The 21,475-nt window shown below is 31.1% G+C and overlaps 1 protein-coding gene across 4 annotated transcripts in view; it reads left to right on the forward strand.

The window, feature by feature from the left end:
- Positions 1 to 21,475, forward strand: part of LOC115882187 (calcium-dependent secretion activator) — a 41,980-nt gene that overhangs the window by 17,157 nt on the left and 3,348 nt on the right. Inside the window, exons 6-25 of one of the 4 annotated variants that reach the window (XM_030900082.1) lie at positions 2,176 to 2,270; positions 3,186 to 3,328; positions 7,048 to 7,128; positions 7,306 to 7,635; positions 8,142 to 8,408; positions 8,463 to 8,745; positions 9,183 to 9,209; positions 9,273 to 9,461; positions 9,643 to 9,779; positions 9,892 to 10,079; positions 11,102 to 11,215; positions 11,531 to 11,718; positions 12,062 to 12,174; positions 14,645 to 14,830; positions 17,919 to 18,075; positions 18,326 to 18,467; positions 18,520 to 18,829; positions 18,909 to 19,067; positions 19,121 to 19,342; positions 19,398 to 19,528. In XM_030900082.1, the coding sequence (XP_030755942.1) occupies positions 2,176 to 2,270; positions 3,186 to 3,328; positions 7,048 to 7,128; positions 7,306 to 7,635; positions 8,142 to 8,408; positions 8,463 to 8,745; positions 9,183 to 9,209; positions 9,273 to 9,461; positions 9,643 to 9,779; positions 9,892 to 10,079; positions 11,102 to 11,215; positions 11,531 to 11,718; positions 12,062 to 12,174; positions 14,645 to 14,830; positions 17,919 to 18,075; positions 18,326 to 18,467; positions 18,520 to 18,829; positions 18,909 to 19,067; positions 19,121 to 19,342; positions 19,398 to 19,528 (3,462 nt within the window). The remainder of the gene's footprint in view (positions 1 to 2,175; positions 2,271 to 3,185; positions 3,329 to 7,047; positions 7,129 to 7,305; positions 7,636 to 8,141; positions 8,409 to 8,462; positions 8,746 to 9,182; positions 9,210 to 9,272; positions 9,462 to 9,642; positions 9,780 to 9,891; positions 10,080 to 11,101; positions 11,216 to 11,530; positions 11,719 to 12,061; positions 12,175 to 14,644; positions 14,831 to 17,918; positions 18,076 to 18,325; positions 18,468 to 18,519; positions 18,830 to 18,908; positions 19,068 to 19,120; positions 19,343 to 19,397; positions 19,529 to 21,475) is intronic. The other 3 variants (XM_030900083.1, XM_030900084.1, XM_030900086.1) reach the window with 3 other exon arrangements.

Raw genomic sequence — 21,475 nt, forward strand, 5'->3', positions numbered from 1 at the left:
CTAATTATTTTAGACAATAATTCTATTTAGGTTTATTGAAGAGCACTAAAACCCACATTCAAAAGAATAACTTTAGATATTTTTGATTAGCTCGTTTACGAGTTATCGCCGATTCCTTTTTAAATATTTCTCCTTTCTTATGGCCCGGTATTTACTTATGAGCACCAGTCAAGGTAAAAGATAACTGTCAAATGAAGTTGTCATTTCAGAAATTCCAAATAATATTCTGCATTTAAATTTCGCGTAAGAAATAATGGCCGATAATATTGTGTCCGAATATCCCTGCCCAAAACATTTACTTTCTGTGGATATTGCGTCCTTGTTTCGACAAACCTGTGTTGGTTTTTGTTTGTTCCAATATCGATAATTTTGAACATTGGGTTCATTATTTAAGGTAAACGTGCATTCGTCTGTGAAACATATGTTTTTTAAAAATTCCCTATCCGTGTTTGCTCTGTCCATCATATCAAAACAAAACGCCTGCCGCCGTATTTCGTCCCCATCTCGTAGCTCTTGGTGCTTTTCATATTTGAAGGAATAGTATTTATGTCGTTTCAAAATTCGAAACGCTGTAGTGTGATCTATTCCTATTTCATCCTCAAGTTTCCTTGTGCTGATCTTTCCATCGTTCTCTTCCACGCACAATAAAACTTCCAAGTCTTTGGTCTCAAATCTCTGGATATTCCTTGCGATTGTAGATTTTCCAGGTATCGGTCTATTCGGATACAGAGCAGCAAACATGTCCGACACCTTTCGATAACTATTTCCTTGATAATATCATTTAATCATCAATATTTTTTCTTCGGTAGTGTAATTCATGGCTAATATTTTTCGATGTAGGTATGAGTTTTTAATAATAATAATAAAGCACTAAATAGATAAATTTCTGAAATGACAACTTCATTTGACAGTTATCTTTTACCTTGACTGGTGCTCATAAGTAAATACAGGGCCATAAGAAAGGAAAAATATTTAAAAAGAAATCGGCGATAATTCGTAAACGGGCTAATCAAAAATATCTAAAGTTATTCTTTTGAATGTGGGTTTTAGTGCTCTTCAATAAACCTAACTAGAATTATTCTCTAAAATAATTAGGGAAGCCAATAATTGACCCCATTAAAATTTACATGGGATTTCCTATGTCCTGCTCGACGATGCAACACCCGGTATATTCTTGAACAAACTAAAATGTACTTGCATTTTTACGTTTAAAATTTTTGTTACAATTAAGGTTTTAATTTAAAATATTTCTCAGTGAAAATAAAAATTAAAGGCTTATTCTCCATTTTCAAGATATTATATTTCTCCAACTACTGAGTTTCTTCGGACAGTTCTTGTTTTTGAAAAGAAGTTACCTTCTACGACTATAAAAGTTTTTAAAATTGTTTTAACCTCAAGACCCGCTTGAGGATAGTGATTTAGGCTTATCCTGTATGTTTAGAGTGCTTTTACTGTGAACTAATGCGTGATATTTACAAACTAAATTATTTCGTTAATTTTATCTTTAATACAAAATGTATAGTTGATATACCCAATACCCTGCAAGGAACTCTATAATATTTATAAGATCTGTATTGATAAATAATTTTTATAGTCTCCTTTGCAGCTTTAATCAATTCCAAAGATTAAGTAACTGTCCTTAGGACTACACTTTAGTATCTTGAACTAACTTGGCTTGTCAACTTGTATTCTTAAACTTTAGTAAGTTGTGATAGCAACAAATTGATCGTTAAATAAATCTTATTAAGCTTTTATGATATACTGAATATACACATTTACTTAATTTTTGAAAAACTTGAAATTAAAATCACTTTTAAACTTTTTTTGGTAACTCTATCGTATGTAATAGTCACTCTCAATTTTTTTCTTATTTCTCCCTATATGGTATAATAATTACCAATGTTGTAAATTAAGATATGATAATAGTTAGATCAGTAAGTTGTGATATCAACAAATTAATCTTTGAAACTTATTAAGCTTATATAATATACTGCATAAACACATTTATTTAATTTTTAACATAAACTTGAAATTAAAATATCTTTTAACTTTTTTTTGGTAACTTTATCGTATTTAATAGTCATTCTCAATTTTTTTCTTGTTTCTCTCTATATGGTATAATAATTACCAGTGCTGTAAATTAAGATATGATAATGGTTAGATCAGTGAGAACAGGTATAACATTTACAGGTCATTGCCTGAAATGGAAGGCTTAAGCAAAGAGACCGTTTTTACATCATGGATGGCTAAATTTGACTGCATTTTGAAAGGTAAAGAAATCATTTTTGTCACAACAAGTCATTATTTTATTAAATGCAAATCCTTCTTTCAAGAAAATTAAAACCTGTTCATCCCGAATACGTCTCTAAATTAATATTTGTTCGATATGTGCTGGTTATTTTGTTCTGACTATAAAAGCTCCAATAGACGCTCAGTTCTTTAGCACAGGCCAGTTTGCGCAGTTTAACCTGTACTAATTCTAGTCGCACATATACCCACTTTTATAGCGCAGTTTTGTTTACAGTTAACTGAGTGATCCACCCACTAATAGTTTCAGCATATTTTTTTACAGTGAAAATAGCTTTGCGAGATATAGTTCTGTCTTGCATTCTGGTCAATATTTTTTTTAATTTCTGTCATTGTACTTCATACTTTTTCTTTTCCATGTACATGGCAAACTTTTTTATAATTCGATAAATTGACATAAAAACTCTTTATTTAAGTTAGACATTTTGTTTAAAGTTAATAATAGACTGAACTTTGTCTATGGATTGAACAACAATGATGTGAATGTGAGGTGAGCACACACACGTTCAAGCTTTGAAGCTTGCGCAGGCCAAAATCAAGCAGGCTCTGATTTCGCTCAGGTAAGGCCTACAGTTTGCACAGTCGACGTGAAGTTCCCACTCACGTGTCTATATGCCTGCTGCGCAATTCAATTACGGCCTGTACGAAAAAACTGAGCGTCTGTGGTGGCCTTGACAGAGTTCGAGAGGTGAAGGAGGAGAATGCGCTATAATTAAAACCCTAATAAAAAATATTGGTATACGTTCAGTTTTGTAATGTACCTTCATATGCAGAGCTGAGGTTATAGTAGCTGGACCTGGATTTGACAGCTTAGAGACGTATCATGGGCTAATGTCCGACACATAGTTTATTTCCCGCTTTGTTTCGATTTGTTTCAGTACAAGACGACGAAACCAAAAGGCCTAGAACGCAAACCATCAACTCGGAACTGATACTATCAAAAGAACAGTTGTACGATATGTTCCAGCAAATTTTAGGGGTAAAAAAGTTCGAGCACCAGCTCCTATTCAACGCTCTCATGGTAAGTAGGTGGATGAAGCATGTGAACAACACCTATGTTGTTGGCTTAAGTGGTAGGTATTAGAGATGTGCCGGATCATAGGTATTGTAGTATCTGCGGAGATAAATAGAGTTAATTTTATAAACCTTAAATGACGAAATGTGCAAAAAAATTGTTTCCAAACTATTGATTAAACATTATCGTTTTAACGTACTATTCGGATTAAAAAATACAGGTATTTTTGTGTGGTTGACTGTCTCATTCGATGTTCTTCAGATTCATGTTTGTTGCAACAAAAAATCCTGTAATCCAATATTACCATTAAAAACCGGTAATATTCTCTTGTAGAATAATTTATATATACATAGGTAAGTAAAAGAACTAATTATTTATTTAAATACATTTGTTGATATTTTAATAACAAAGACCTGAATAAAATGGAACGAAAATGAATTTAAAGAAACCATTTCTTCTTCTACATTATCACGTATCTCTTCGCTCACCAAAGAAAAGGTAATATCAAGTAGATGCATGATCCGTACAAGTATTCTATGTTTAGAAGTCAAATATTATATTTTCAGTTAATACACGTGCGCAGATATAATCTTTATTAAATGATAAATTGCCGATTTAAATATTCGGTAAAAAATGAATTTAAATTTTATATTTTGTTTATTTTTTTAATTTGTTTATATTTGCTTTAATTAATATTATTTACTTTTAATTTGTTTGTTCTACACTACTCATATTCCACTTGCATTTATTATCCTTTTGTTTTATTATTATTTAACATTTTTATGGATTATTTTATCAATAGCTAGAACAGGTGAAAAATTTTTAGTTTGTAAATTGATCACTTTTAAAACCAGTTTATAATAGTTCAAATGTGGATGGTATGATAGAAAGTTTATTTGTAAATGGTGGTATTTAATGTGTATTTAATGATTTTATTTGTAATATCTTTGTTTCTTAGAATTGTTTGGAATGTCAATGTTTCTGATTAAAAGTCTGTTTAGGTCTGTTAATCTACACTGATGTTTGTAATGATGCCGATTGATACATCAAAAATTTTAGTTAAAAATAATTAGTTTATTATCTAAATTTAGTTAGTTGTTTAGAAACACCTAAGTAAGAAATATATATATTTACTAGACGAAATTTTCAGACTAGTTTTGGACAATTTTAGAGGTTTTCTAATTAATTAACATTCTAAGTTCATTGATTGACGATTTTGATTATAGCGTTGCATTTTTTATATTCATATTTTATTCATATTTATATTCATATTTTTATATTCATATTTCTACTTCTAAATAATATACTGTTAATGTAAAAAGTATATTCGTCTTGTAAGTTTTGATTGTTAAGAATCAGTCTATAAACTTTTATTATAGAAACCTGTGTCACTTGAAATATAAGTTAGAATTTTTAACAACTTGGTGATACGTTGACAAAAATTAAATTATGTAGTATATCCCTGACTTAGGTGCAATACCTCGTATATAATCTCAGCAAAATTATGAATACGAAGAAAAGAAAACTCCTAAGAACTGTCTAATTTGAAACACTTTTTATTGACCAATAATGTTTGTAACAGTGTTTACTGCTGTTATTGGTAGATTCTTTCTTATTTAATAGATGCTATAGAGTCAAACAACGGTTTCATGCAAAAATTTGGAAATACTCTGGACTTAAGCCTCGTGTCCACTTGCAAGTAAAATTGCTATATTATATATAATATTTATTTTTTTTATTTTTTATTGCTATATTATATATATATATATATTTATATTAATATTTTAATATTTTTTTATTTAATTTTTTTTAATTTTTATAATTTTTTTTATTAAATATATATTTTTATATTTTTTATTTTTTTTTTATTTATAAAATTTATATTTAATTATATATTTTATTTTTTAATTTTTATATATTTTTCGTATATATTATTTTTTTTTTATTTTTTAATATCTTACAGAATCACGAAAGCAAGTCTTGGAATTTGCTTTATATTCTTTTTCTTTTCATAATTTCATATGTTATGATACACATTTTATGAAATTTTACTGTCGATTTTGAATACACTCCCGAGGCGACATTTCTCCGCAACAAAAAAATGTGTGTATACGTTTCCATTCACAACTGAAGAAAACCAGGTTGCTAGAGCAACACTCTAAACTAAACTTGCAAAAACTAAAAGGCAGTGGAGACAGATCAGCAAGTAATTGCTGTAAAAATTATCGTAACTTGCTTACAAGTGGACAAGAGGCATTACGATGTATTGCACGTAATCGAGCAATATAATGTCGGCTTAGTGACTAATAGTCTAAGATCCGACTGCAGGATTAGTACGCTCATCATATTTTTAATCAAAACCTAATTCTTACGCATATTTATCAATAGGAGTATACGCTATTAACAGGGTGTTGATCAAAAAGTTACCGCAAATAGGGGTTGCGACGCGACGCGCGACGGTTCAAAGTTTTCCCTACTGTTTTACATGGGTCCGGCAACGATGCGTCAGGCATCTGTAGCTTCTATAATAAACTTGGGAATTTTGGATAAGTACAAACTATTAAAGTACGTATTAGGATATATTTCAGAAAAATGTTTTAAATTCTACAGGATGGCTGAAAAAAGTGTAAGTGGATCGGGATGTTTTTGAACACCCTGTGTATATTATTGCATTTTGCTTTCTTCCTGATCACTTTACATATTCGTATGATAATATTAAATATGTTTTGATAGTTTCAGATATATTAATAAAAAATAAATTAAAAAAGTCTATAGTTTTACTTCATTGTGCTCATTGTCTCTTTTCCCTTTCTTTACAACTTATTATATTTTGGACTATACGATATATTAGCTTCCATTGTTCTTCCCCTTTAACTAAGTACATCATAAATGCGGATAAGTCAAAGTCTCTGCCGGTTTCTATACGGCATTGTTCCCTAAAAACCTGCCTTCGTTTGCAGCCACCCAAACAGTGTATGTTGAAAATCATCATCTTAACCACAGTAGATGCATGATGCACCATCAACCCTACGACGATCGTATAAATATTTTCTAAAACATCCATGGCCAGACTTATGAAGTAATCGACTTCTCTATGTACTCGTATGTCCATCTGCTATATATTTCGTTAATCCATTTCTCTTGCCAGTGTTGGAGAAGTTTTGTGGTTACTAGATTTTTATCCATCCCATGGGGTATCTGTCATATCGCTCCTGTGTGAGCAGATCAATAGGCGCTATTTCAGCTATAACTCCTATAGCCTCTCCAGATTCCGTCTTGTATGTGCTGCACACCCTAATAGACATAATGCGGTGTAGCTTGCTGTTGTTGTTAATTCTACCTCTAAAGGCATCTATAATTCTTAAATTTTGGTTAGGTTAGGTTGTGACAGGAGCTACAAGGTTCGGTATTATTACAGGTGCTACAAATACCCGAGGCATTGTTGCTGAACGCATATAAAGTAGTAGGAACTTTGGCAACTCCTATTTGCGGCAACACTGTTTGATTGGCATCCTATTAAAAGTGATTCCCCTATTGATAAATATACGTAAAAATTATGTTTTGAATAAAAATATGATGAGCGTAATCCTGCAGCCGGATCCTGTATTATTATTGGATGACGCAATATGTGTAGCATAGATTATTATCCGCGGATACCTGTACGTTTTCGGAATATCCGGCACATCTCTTTGGTGGCTCGGGTTACGACTGACATCATTTTCCAGCTCGATTCTGCCGATGAGCAAGCAGCTGCCATTAGAAGAGAATTAGACGGACGCATGCAAAGGGTCGCTGAAATGGAGAAGGTAAGTCGTTGAATTGGACAGCCTCGATGATGAGAACCATCTTTCTGTCTTTATCGATGGACCATGGTTTCTTCAATGCGACGAATGTGGCGCGGGCAAAAATAGCCTCCTGATAAAGGCATAAAGATTACTTAGCGCAAAGATTTGATTGACGCAACGCGTTCTTTTTTCCGATAGAATCGCAAGCTATTGCCCAAATTTGTCCTCAAAGAAATGGAATCTTTATACATCGAAGAACTGAAGTCAGCAATCAACTTGTTGATGACAAATTTAGAATCACTGCCTGTATCGAAAGGATCGATGGACTCTAAATATGGATTGCAAAAACTAAAACGCTATAATCACAGGTTGCATAACCATAATAATCCGTATAATGTGAAGCACATTTTGATGAACTATGTTACTTCTTTTAGATCTCAAGGATCTTTAGCAAAATTGGAAGGTGATTCCGCAGACAGTGACACTACTCTCACTAAAATGGACGTCGTCCTTACCTTTCAACTAGAGGTAAGATTATACTCTTAATTTTTTTTTAAAACATTCCTAGTTATTGCTCATTATCTTGATCACTACTTAATCATTATCTACTTTTCATTTTTTTAAAAATAGAAATGACTATTATATCATGATTTTCAATTTATGTTTTTTACTCGATTTTTATCGCCACTTATTTTTTAAAATGTTTACATTTCTTTATAAATCAATTGCAATATTGTATGCAGAGTGTCTCTCAAAAGTGGTTCACCCCTACAACTTTTTTAATTTTTTAAATAAAAACAAGATTTGGTACGTTAGTATATGGTTATATATCAATCCTAATTTATGTCATAACACATATAAAATACAAAAAAAGTTATAGAGGCGAGCCAGTTTTGAGAAACACTTGGTATATATTTATTTAAAAAAACTTATCTAATTAAAAAATTAATAATGAATGTTTTTATTATGGTAGATATAGGCTGATTTTATATTCCTGCAAATGTTCTGTTGGGACTCTTAAACAATTTTTTAAGGTATTAGTCATGGAAGTTAGAGGTATAAAATCCTTGCAACCAAATAGAATTGTTTATTGCACGATGGAGGTAGAGAACGGTGAAAAGCTACAAACAGATCAAGCAGAAGCTTCTAAGCCCATGTGGGACACTCAAGGCGATTTTTGCACAACCCATCCATTACCAATCGTTAAAGTTAAGCTTTTCACCGAAAATCCAGGAATGCTTGCTTTAGAGGATAAAGAACTTGGCAAAGTGATTCTAAAACCGACACCTTTATCCTCGAAGGTATTGAAAACGGAGAAGTTTAAAATAAAGTCAACTTACAATAATTTTTAACAGGCTCCGGAATGGCATAAGATGACTATTCCAAAAAATCTTCCTGACCAAGATCTACGCATCAAAGTGGCGTGTAGGATGGACAAGCCTTTAAATATGAAACATTGCGGTTATTTGTACGCTTTGGGGAAAAGCATTTGGAAGAAATGGAAGAAGCGGTACTACGTTTTAGTTCAAGTCTCTCAATATACTTTTGCCATGTGTAGTTACAAAGAGAAAAAATCCGAACCGTCAGAGATGATGCAGTTGGATGGATATACTGTTGATTATATAGAAGCATCAAGCGGTAATTTTATAAAATATAGGAATGTAGAGCTATTATATAATTTTTTTGCAATATCAGATATAATTTGTGTTATATTTATGATTTCTTAATTATACTAGATCCTTACTTAGATCTAATCTTATTATATCCTCTTATGAAACGCATCATAGTTTGGTTTGGTTCTTTTACTTTAAGGTTCTTTTACTTACAAATTACATTAGATAATATATTACTTTAAGATAAAACTTGGAAACTTTTATGAACCAATTTTTCTGGAACGTATATAGTTTATATCACAATATCATTTTAGTAAAACGTTCCACGTGAACTTGAAATGACCTTTTACTGCTGAATTTTAATAGAACTTTTAAACTTTTGAATTCGATTACAGTAGCTTTTAATAACAATTAACTAAGTCCAATTTACAAACTTCAGACTAATTTACTTTATTTTTTAAGCAACTCTCATGGTGGGAACCGGTAAGCGTAAGTTATAGCCCCTATAGTATTTAGAAAATATTTTTTTATGAAAACCGTCTCATATTTTAGATTTGGAAGGTGGAAGGTACTTCTTCAATGCCGTCAGAGAAGGTGACATTATTATTTATGCCTCTGATGATGAAAATGAATGTCATTTATGGGTGATGGCAATGTATCGCGCTACTGGTCAATCACATAAACCGACCCCTCCATTGACCTTGCAAGATAAGAATTCAACTATTTCTAAAATTCAAGGAGGTAAATCAAAACTGTAGTATTTAAAATCTTAATTCTAATAAAAATAATTATTAGGTACTTGTAATAAGCATATACTGATTAATAAATAATTACGGAATTACAGAAGGAACCTGGCAATAAACAATAACAAAATTCTTTTAATGACTGAAATTTGTTTTAAAAAAATGTATGACTGTTTTAGATGCTGATAGAGCTAGAAAGCATGGGATGGAAGATTTCATATCAGCAGATCCTTGTCAGTTCGACCACGCTTCTATGTTTAAAATGCTCCAGAATTTAACCTTGGAATATCGATTGAATGATCCTTATTGTTCATTGGTAAGAAACATTGCGTAATTAATGGAAATAAATAAGAAACATACATGTCTGACGTATATATTTTACAGTTACTGTATTTATAAATAGTATATATTGTCTATTTTATTAACAGGGATGGTTCAGTCCGGGACAAGTTTTTGTGTTGGACGAATACTGCGCTAGATATGGAGTTCGAGGTTGTTTTAGACATCTGACGTATTTATCTGATCTTCTGGAAAGAGCTGATAAGAATTACATGATCGATCCAACATTAATCCACTACAGTTTTGCATTCTGCGCTAGCCATGTTCACGGAAATAGGTTTGTATTGATTTTATTTATCAATAAAGCTCTGACTAGGTAGATAGGTTAAAAAAACTCTGCGATAAGATAGGTAATTTTGATGAAGCAAATATCTGTTCTAATTGTTAAATGATTAAATTAACTTGGTTTAAATCTTGGTCCTATTCTAAGAGAAAAACTTCATATGAATTTTCTCAGAAATCTCTTTTTTCATGAAGTGAAATTTTCTTTTTCTTAAAAAAACCTTTTTTTTACAATAACTCTGATTTTATTATAGATATCTTTATGAAACTTAATACACATGTTCTATGCATCAAAATACCTTTTTTGGTGTACAAAGAATTTTATTTATTTCAACCAGTGCCGTCCATACGGGTTTTATATTGAATATTTTTAGAGAAAAAAGGGGTACACCACTGACCTCTCTTAAAATAAAAATTATCTTCAAAATTTCCTTTCATTTCTAATTTATTTTTATCTCTTGATGAAAAAAAATTATGTCAAATCGCTTAAAATCTGATGCAGTAACTGTTGTGTGGAAATAATGTCTGCATCGGCTGGAAGTAAATTAATGAATAAAACATTCTTTTTGTATATCAAAATATTAATTTTGATGCATGAAAGTATGCACGTGTATCAAATATAACATTAAAGATATTTTGAAAAAAAAATTGAAAATTTTACCACCCTGTAACTGAAAAGTTAAGATGTTTAGAAAATATATTTGTATGAAGTTTTTTTCTTAGAATATGTCCTAGAATCACCTCCTTAAATATTAGCAAGTCATTAAGGGACATCCTGTATAATTTTGAACTGTAATTAAATCTATTTTTTTGTATTGTTTTATATTCTTCTTGGATCGGAATATGGATGTGTTTATCTTGTCATTTGTTTTATAAGTTAAATATTAATAATATTTTATAAGTTAATCAATTCGATCCTTTTAAAAGAAAAATTCAACCGAAATTTGCTTTATGAAATGTCCAGTTTTGCCGCGGAGATTTTTTGACTCATCTACTCATATTAATCGGTAACTCTAGTATTGACTCTAGACCAGATGGAGTTGGCAGTGTCACCCACGAAGAGAAGGAGCGCTTCCAAGAAGTAAAAGAACGGCTTAGAGTATTGTTAGAACACCAGGTGACGAATTTCAGGTAAAACAACAGCTTTATTGCAGTGATTATGTTTGAATTCGCTAATTGCGGGTCTGTGGCGTCACTGCTTAATATTAAATATCCACAAATAATCAAAGATACACCAGAAGACACTAACACCAACAAAAACATCGTACACTTCTCTGCACAAAGGAACAACAGCTTACAGCTTATGAAGGTGTTTGAATATGGCTTGATCTACAAGTTCAACATGCAAGGAAACACTGTTTTGTCTTGTTGCTTGAGTATCTTGTTGCTTTTATTTATAATTTAGTTTCGATTTTGTTAATCGTGGATATTCGTGCTAATTTCTAGATATACATTTCCATTTGGGAGGCCAGAAGGTGGGCTAAAAGCAACGATTTCGTTGCTGGAAAGAGTTTTAATGAAGGACATTGCTACACCAGTTGCACCAGAGGAAGTTCGAGGTGTTATTAAAAAATGTCTAGAAACAGCTGCCTTGGTTAACTATACCCGGTTGTCATCTGAAGCCAAAATTGAAGGTAGGAAATTAAGTGGTAGTCTATTCAGTGATTTTTTTAAATTTTATATTGTATTTTTTTTGTCATAATTGATCTAAGTAGGAATGACACTTACTTGTTTTATTATGTTAATTTTAATTCTCATACCTTTTGATGCTTAATTTACGCCTAATATAAATAAAATTACAAGTATGATTACGTAAGCAGGACTAATTTATTTCTTATAAAAGTTTTAACATTAACGTATATTTGAATGAATATTTTTTAAATATATTTTGATAAATGATTACATATCAAGTAGGGCACATTACAAAAAAAATCATGTTGTATTTATATCTGTTTGTTTAAAAAAACAATATTTCAGAGGATTTAAGAGGCGAAACTATGGTATCGCCAAGTAAAAAACTTGACGACTTAATACATCTCGCTGAACTGTGTGTGGACCTACTACAACAAAACGAAGAACATTATGCAGAAGTAAGTAATTACCCTACTGCTTTTTTAATCATAAATTAACTTTTTTTCGTGTGTCCAAAATAGGAAACAACTAGCTATCTTGTTCTAATCTAAAATATTTTTTTTCTCAAAATATTGCTTTCTTCTAAAAGTGTCATATATTTTATATAATAGTTTTTCTGAAACAAGATAGCATTATACCAAGATCTCAACACACTATATAGTACTAGATACCTACTTAACAATTATATTGATTTTTTAAATACAGGAAAATAAACATTTGACATACTGTACTCTGTCCAAATTTTATTACTAGAAAAAATCCATAATTAAACAGTGAATGTTACTCTAACTTTGTAAATGAAAAAATCGTACTGTCGGACTTGTATAAAACATACATACAATACCTTGATCTCTCGAGAAAGTAATATAGCTAGTAGCAATGTTTTATAGATAACAAAAATATGTACAGATCAAGGTATGTCTGTAAAAATACAATTGTGTGTGCGTATGCTATATTGTGTGATAACATCATTTGTTTAATGTAATGATATAGATACTTTTCTGTCTTCTGACTGGTCTCAGTTATTACTTACTTTATAGGTATTTGGATAACTTAATATATATCTCGGATATTTAGATTTAGATTTTATTATGTAGATAAAGTTGTAGAGGGTGTCCCAAAATCGTATTTTACAGGGTTCCACGCTTATAAGTAGCGGTACAAAAATGCGGTTTTTACATTACTGTGCTACTTTTTTTATGAAGCTAAAGATGACGTAGAATTTAGTGGCGTAACTAGATTTTCGCTATGATCCAAACTTATGTTTTTTTTAATGTGATACCTTGTATATTATTTTATTCGCCTTGTTGTGAACTTTGTAAAAATATAATTTATCTATACGTATTCTCATAAGCAAGGTAAAAATGCGTTATTTAACTTTTTAACATAAGCAGTCGTCGGTTCAAATTCGGCAATCAAAACAATGAAATAATTTATTCGACGTCAAATTTTCGTTATTTGCTATTCCACGCTAGTTTCTGTGTGTAGAATTATTGCGCAAGTGCATCAAAATATCAATAACTCTGATTAACAGCGTGTTTGGTTTGGTTTGGTTTAGTTGTTAAAAAGCTGCTCAAGTTTATTTCCAGTGCAGATTATTAAGATAACACGACGCAAAATTATCTGGTTAAATTAAATAAAATAAATTAATAATACTGTTTTAAGCTAGGTTTATGTTACTTTTTTATGTTAAAAAGTTAAAAAAATCTTTTTATATTTCATTAGTGAAGATAAATATACCGTGCTGGCAACTGTTACTTTTGGGTCGGTATTTACATGTGTAGAAGTAAATCGCATAGGGTTAAGTCGGAGGGAGAGAAATGCGACGGTGTGCTGTTGCGGCGTTGCCGGTACGCCTTTCCCTATCAAGTAAAGTAAAATCACGATCGCAAACCGCTTATTTTTAAAAGATTTTTTTTTCGAAAATATAGATTTCGAGATATTAAGAAGAGAAGAAATATAGATTTCGAGATATTTTCGATAGATTTAAAGATATCGATTTTTGAATTTAGAGTTCTAATAGTGCGACCACTGTCGAACACCACTCAATTCCACTTATTTTTACCAAAAATGCAAGTGTTTCTAACTTGCACTTAAAATTTTTCAAGCTATAGGGAAAATTACAATGACTCGTTAATAAATAAACAAATAAAGCATTACGAGACATAATTAAATCGTGAAGCTGAACGCATGATGTAGCATTTCCCTAGAACTTTAAGTACTGACAGAGGTAGGTACTGATTGAGGCGACGCGACCGGTCGACTGCGACAAATCTACTATATCCCCTTCCACGTCTCTGAGCCCTTAGTAGATGAGTATATTATATTTTTAGACAGCTAATAACAAAGTCAAATAAAATAGAAAATAATATACGGGATATTCAATTTTAAAAAACATAATTTGACTAATATTTCGAAAATTACAGCTACCAGTAAAAAAACTATATACGCCACTGGATTCTGCGTGAAAAACTCTATGGAACTCAGTTTTCACCTTTTCGATATGTTATAAGTTAACCGAGATACGAAAGGGGTCGGAAAATGAAACATTTTCAAATTTGTCCTGTATTTCAGAGAACAAGAAAACTATGACAAATCTGTGAGTATCACCTTTAGTTTCATAACAAAGTAACACAGTGATGTGAAACTTTAAAACGCATCTTTGTATCTCTACTCATCAACGAGGAACCCCACAAAACACACGAAAATAGGATACCCTGTACATTGTGTATGACTATTAATATTTTGAATGCTATCTGTAATAAATTTTTGAACATTCCATAGGCGGTTAAAGATCTTCTTATTCTATGCATGTATATCAAAGCCACTCAAAGCTAAGTACTAATTGAGAACAGCCAGATATGTACCCTTTCTATCTGTAACCATATGTGACTTAACTGTCTGTGTAATTCTGTAATGTGACTGTAGCAACTGCGCAAGGCCGACCGGCCATTGGCCAGCCAGGCTCAAGCCCAGGCCGGACAGGGCCAGGCGGGGGCGCCAGGCCTCCCCGCAAATCCGGCCACGCCCAGTCGGCTCGCCAAGCAGCACTCAAACTCTGTGTCTCGCTATTGCATGCCTCCGCATGCCACTTTCACCCCACCAGATCCTACGGCACGTACTACATTTCTTTCTCTTCATTTTCCCTAGATCATACACGTTAACATAGATGGAAATATCCACGTCTTACCTTGTATAGTCTCTACTAAACCAGTGTCTAACATTAGATTTATGTTGATGCTATTAGATTACGTTTTCGCTCTTCAAAAACATATGAAGAATGTACAAGTTTATTATAATTTAACAAGGCAGCCATTAACTGAAAAGAATAAATAATAATTCTTATAGATTAAGAGTTGGCGGCTGCGGGGGTACTATTATTATAACCTCCGGCTGGAATTTTAATAGACTACCTAAAGGAGGACGCGTTCTCAATCGACTCGACTAAGAGCTATCGTCAGATTTTTTGAAAATTTGGAATTTTCTGAAAAAAAAAATTTGAATTTTTTTTAGTTTTTTGTTAAAAAACATAATTTCTTGATAATATGGCAACATAGGTGGTAGATTAAATTTACATTTTTAAAACCCAGAAAAGATCCAGTGGTTCTCAAAATTTAACCAAAAAATATATATCTTTTTAATTTTCAAAGTAAAATAACTCGGTTATTTTGGACTTATTTGAAAAACGGTAGAGGGAAAATATGTTTCTTTTGTTGAGATCTACCAGCCCCGAAAAGATTTGCTCTTATTTAAGAATCACCCTGTATATAGTGCGCTAGACTATTATTACATTTGTTTTGATAGTTATAGAGAAATTTATAACTACATATACATTTTGCAACATTTAAAAAAAAGAGATTCTCCTTCATTAACCATAATTTATTGCCTTTTGTGTATTAGAAGTTCCAACTGTCCATGGGGGTACCTATTCTTTCTTACGTACTTTGTTACCTACTTAGTAGGACTAATAAATTTTAAAATAAAAAAATAAGATCTGTTGACGAAAAACAGTAAAAAACAGCTCTCTGAAAAGGAGACAGAACGAAAAAGATAACAAATTATTGTCGATTCTAAAATATATATTTATATAAAAATTAAGATATATTTCCATCTATGTATATAATCTAGGCTTTTTCTTTTTCAAATTAAATTTTTTGTTTAACCGTGTCCACAACTATATAAATTGTTCTTAACTATGTTAAATAATACATATTCAAATTTAAAGAGATACCCAAAATAGCTTGTGGACAGTGGAAAAAAAGACAAACATAACACTTTCTTAAAAAACGCAGTATACACATTCGTGAAGTGACATACGTCTTTAAATTTCCAACATTTCAAATAATGTATTTATTGACTTAAATTTTATTTACAGTTATTAAATTGGTACAATTTTTATTTATCAATAGGTTGGTACAGTACTTTGATTTAATAAACATATCTTTAAAGCTGTATCTAAAATAGACTGACTCAGACAACAAAAATAAGATCTGTTGACGAAAAACAGTAAAAAACAGCTCTCTTAAAGGAGACAGAACGAAAAAGAGAAAAGAAAATAAGGAATATAAAATGACAGACACTAATGACAAGAAAAAAGCTGAAACAGCTAAACAAAGTATAATAATTGAATTAGGAAAAAACATAAAAAAATTGATAACATTGACAGGAAAACATAAAAAAAATAAATTAAACATAAAGAAATAAAAGAAAAAACAAACAAATTCAATTAAAGCAGGAATAAGAAACATTCCTAGTTGGTTCTATACCATAATAAATCAAATAATAATTAAATATAATAAAATAAACTAGCAAATTATAATTGTACGTATATCAACAGCAGCAAAAACAATCCATAAGTATAAAAAATATAATAAAAAATAATGTAACACAAAACAATAAGCCAATTAATTAAATTAGTCCTTTGTTTCTGTTGAAATAAAATAATAAAAGAAATATATATAATAAAACAACAAAACATCTCACAAAATAAGGTAATTGGTTGGCATTTCTGAAAAAAATTTGATATGAGCTTACATGCTTATAACTTAGAATAGAATCTTGTTATTTTTTTACATTATTTTCGGATATAATAAAAATCTTGGAAAAAGTCGACAAAGAATTTTTTTTATTCCAACTAATTTTGCTAGGATTCGATGAAAAATATATATATTACATTTATTATGTATGGATACAGCTTTAGTGTATGGTATAAAAATAGCGACATACTTATATGGCATATTCTATCATAAATTATTTTCTATATATCACTGTGCAGTTTAATTATATTATTTTAGTTTTCACATTTAATGAAAATATTCTGTCTTAGTATTATTTATGATGACTAAGTAAAAGTATTTTCAATAATATTCTTTACATTATATTTCAAATATATAGATACCTATATATGGACTTAAATTGTCGTTACTGTAACAAGAGAATGTAAAGAATGAGATTTATTAGATTTTTTTTTATTTTTAACCCAGGTGCCGACTGAGTCAAAAAACTTAGGGTGTAACCAGAACAAAATATACTTATTCTAAATTTCATTTTTATTTCCATTACACTGGGTAAATATCTAATATCTCGCTGTGCTTTTCATTGTAGTGTGGAGTGTCTCTTGCATTCTAACGCATACCTCTTCTTCGCACTTTTCAATATAAACAAAGATCTAATGAAAAAAAAACAATCTTGTGCTTGTATTTGTTATTGAAAAGTGATATTTGGTGTTGCATAAGTTTTCAGTCAGCGCCTGATATGTCGCATGCCTGAATGTTTCCCTTTATACATAAAAATATTCACATCAATCAGAACAAAAACTTAAATAAACAGAGAAAACTCTTAAAAGGTACAATTCTACAAGTGTAGCTAGGTATTGTAAGTACACAATTCGTATCAATTACTAATGAAAATTAATTGATAGAGAGTCTTGTTCTAAGACAATGTCCAAAATAAAAATAATTCTTACAGAATATTATATCTTAAGATCCTTTTGCTGATTGAAGTAGAAAACTAAAATTCAGAAATCTATCGCAAACTTACTTCCCCCGCGATGATACATTTTGAGAGGTGCCTTTAACATATATAATCTTATATATTAGCTATACTTGTACAAGCTGTATCTTCGTAGATATGAACACTTTTTAAATTTTATAAGTGCAAAAACTCAAGATGTATAAATTATTACTAATTTATGTTCTAACAGGCATTTGCGTGGTTTAGCGACCTTTTGGTTGAACATGCTGAAATATTTTGGTCATTATTTGCTGTTGATATGGATCGAGTGTTAGCAGAGCAACCAGCCGACACATGGGACTCTTTTCCACTTTTCCAAATACTTAATGATTATCTCAGAGCAGATGGTAAGATGCCTCTTGTATGAAGTTCCTTTATATGTTACTGAAGTCTGAAGTTCTTATTAGCGCGGAACGGTGGATCCAATTTTGAATGCTGCCTATTCTTATTACTCAATATATCAAGACTACTTACCTATACATCACTACTAAGATATTTAGTCTTCGGTGATTAATAGAAACGGTGGATTATATCACTGTCATTAACAGACCAAATCGTTTAGTTCTTCTTAGTCATTACGCATAATGTTTTTTATAGATAATTTAAAGAATGGGCGTTTTCATCAACATCTAAGAGACACTTTTGCACCTTTAGTAGTTAGATACGTAGATCTGATGGAATCTTCTATAGCACAGTCTATTCATAAAGGTTTTGAAAAGGAAAGATGGGAAATCAAAGGGTAATTATTAATAATTACACTACTGCTTGTTTTCCAACATGTTTTTCTTTAGGAACGGGTGTGCTACATCAGAAGATCTGTTCTGGAAGTTAGATGCCCTCCAGTCTTTCATTCGAGATCTGCATTGGCCGGACACAGAATTTAGACAACACCTTGAACAAAGATTGAAACTTATGGCTTGTGATATGATCGAATCGTGTATTCAAAGGACAGAAACAGCCTTTCATCAATGGCTGAAAAAGTCAGTTACTTTCCTTTCAACGGACTACATTTTACCATCGGAGATGTGTGCTATGGTCAACGTCATTTTAGATGCGAAAAATCAGTCCTTCAAGTTGTGCGCAGTTGATGGAATTGATTTGGTACGATAGTTTTTTTTAACCTTTCTAATAGTAATATAACGGATAAGTAATAATTAACGGATATTATTGTACTATCTAGCATCAATACCATACGAAGATCGATGACCAAATAGATAAGACATTAGCTAATATGAATCAAGGGATGTTGAGTAAACTTATGTCTGTACTTGAAGCAACTTTGTCTAAACTTTCTCGATACGACGAAGGCAGTTTAATAGGATCAATTCTAAGTTTTACAGTGTGTTTAATAGAGTTATCTTAATCAATTTGTATTAACTAATTATTTTTTAGAATGTATCGGGATCTGGTAAAGACGTAGGTCAAAGTTATGTAAATTTTTTGCGCAACTGCATGGAGCAAATTAGGGGGAAAGTTACCGATGAACTTTGGATCTTAAATTTCTTCGAACAGTGGTATACAGGCGAGATGAATATGATTTGCAATTGGTTGTCAGAGAGATTGGACCACACTTTGCATCCATACCAATGTACGTGCCTTGCTCATATTGTAAAGGTAGGTTAAAAAACCTTTAAATAAACCGACCTATTTTGAAAGTAATATTTTATAGAAAATATATTCCGATTTTGAACTTCATGGTGTTATGGAAGATAAACTCAACTCTAAAGCCTATCAAACGATAGCTCAAAGAATGCAAACTGAAGAAGCAACTTGTGCTTTAACGTTAGGTCAAACCGATGGGTAAGTTTTACATTTAAAGAAAACATGTGTCTAATATTTACTAGAACATTATACTCTGATCCAGTTTTTTACGAATTTTACCATCAAAAAGCTAAGTTTGAAATGCAATTTTTTGCATACCTCACCCCTACTCCCTTTCATAATTACTTCCCTATACAGGGTGCCCCAGAAATAAGTACAGATATTTTAACTGGTCGTATATTTCGACTCCGGATACACGCCTATGAGGTTTTTTTCGCGAAAAAAGAAAATAAAATTTGTAATTTTTTGAAAAAATTTTGGAAGGAAAAATCAAGAGATAAATGTTTAAAAATGAATGGAGATTTTGAAAATAAGTTTTATTTTAAGAGAAGTCAGTGGTGTACTATTTTCTTCTCCAAAAATATTCAATGTAAACCCCGTATGGATGGCATTGGTTAAAATAAATAAAATTCTGTGTACAGGGTGGGTCAAATTCGACGCTTTTAAATGGAAACACCCTTTTCTATAGGAGATAGACAAAAACTAATATCGGTGTCTGAGCTCAATTTTTGTCAAAAACATGATGGTGAAAACCGCATATCGATATCTGTTACCGTTTCGGAGTTACGCGGTGTTTTTCAAAAATATACATTTTTAACAAATCGCTGTAACTTTTTTGCTATGGAAAATTTTGTATTTTTATGAAAACATTTCCAAAGCACCTTTTTACGTTGAATTTAATGGTTTAAGTATAATTTTTTTAAAATTAATAATTTAAGAATTATCAACAGAAAATTTGATTTTTTGTATGGGACACCCTGTATATTTTTAATTTATTGAAAAGAATTTAAAATTGCCTTTCCAAAAATATAACACACTTGATATTTTGCTCTATTCGTCTTCGAGATATAGAGTATATAAAAATTCGCCCGCTTTAAATAAGGAGGCTTTGAACGGCACCGGCTGTAATGCAAAAAATATCTAGCTGTGAGCATCAATTAAAACGAAAATAATATTTGCTATGAGAGATGCAGAATTTTATAACAATTTAAATATATTTAACCAACATCAACACATTTAAACTATATCTAATAACAATAAAAATAAATAGCAAACCAAGACATCAGATTTTGCTACAGGTGTTCGACATATCGACGGACAGACGGGACAGTTTTTGAACATTTCTCGCGGAATTCATTAACTCAGTGGGGGTGAAACATACCCTCACATAACTGCTAAGTATTTCTAATTCTTGTCTAGATTATACGGAAGAATAAGGAACCTTTATTCTTCCGCAAATATATTCATAGGATTAGATCCATAGGCACTAAGTCAGACGGCCTCGACGGCCAACGGCTGGGATCTTGGTTAGCTATTCAATTATTCTTGAAATTGGCTGAAAAATTTGCTGATAACTTCAGCGTTCAGAGGCGGTGCGTTGTCTTGCTGGATAAATATGTTTTCGAGTTCCATTAAGGGCATATCATCAATAAGGGGTCCAAAGCCTACTAGTTAAAAGTGGTGAACTTTTAAAAATTCTGTATTACGAAGGGGATTATAACAAAATATCAAGTGTGCTATATTTTTGGAAAGGTAATTTTAAATTCTTTTCAGTTAATTAAAAATATAGAGGATGTCCCAAATAAAAAATCAATTTTTCTGTTGATAACTCTTAAATTATTAATTTTAAAAAAATTATACTTAAACCATTAAATTGTACGTAAAAAGGTGCTTTGGAAATGTTTTCATAGAAATACAAAATTTTCCATAGCAAAAAAGTTACAGGGATTTGTTAAAAATGTACATGTTTGAAAAACACCCCGTAACTCCGAAACGGTAACAGATATTGATGTGCGGTTTTCACCATCATGTTTTTGATGAAAATTGAGCTCCAGACACCGATATTAGTTTTCGTCTATCTCCTATAGAAAAGGGTGTTTCCATTTAAAAGCGTCGGATTTGACCCACCCTGTACATCAAAAATGG

The sequence above is a fragment of the Sitophilus oryzae genome, unplaced genomic scaffold (assembly GCF_002938485.1).
Source record: "Sitophilus oryzae breed Bouriz unplaced genomic scaffold, Soryzae_2.0 scaffold_177_pilon_pilon, whole genome shotgun sequence".
Lineage (NCBI taxonomy): Eukaryota > Metazoa > Arthropoda > Insecta > Coleoptera > Curculionidae > Sitophilus > Sitophilus oryzae.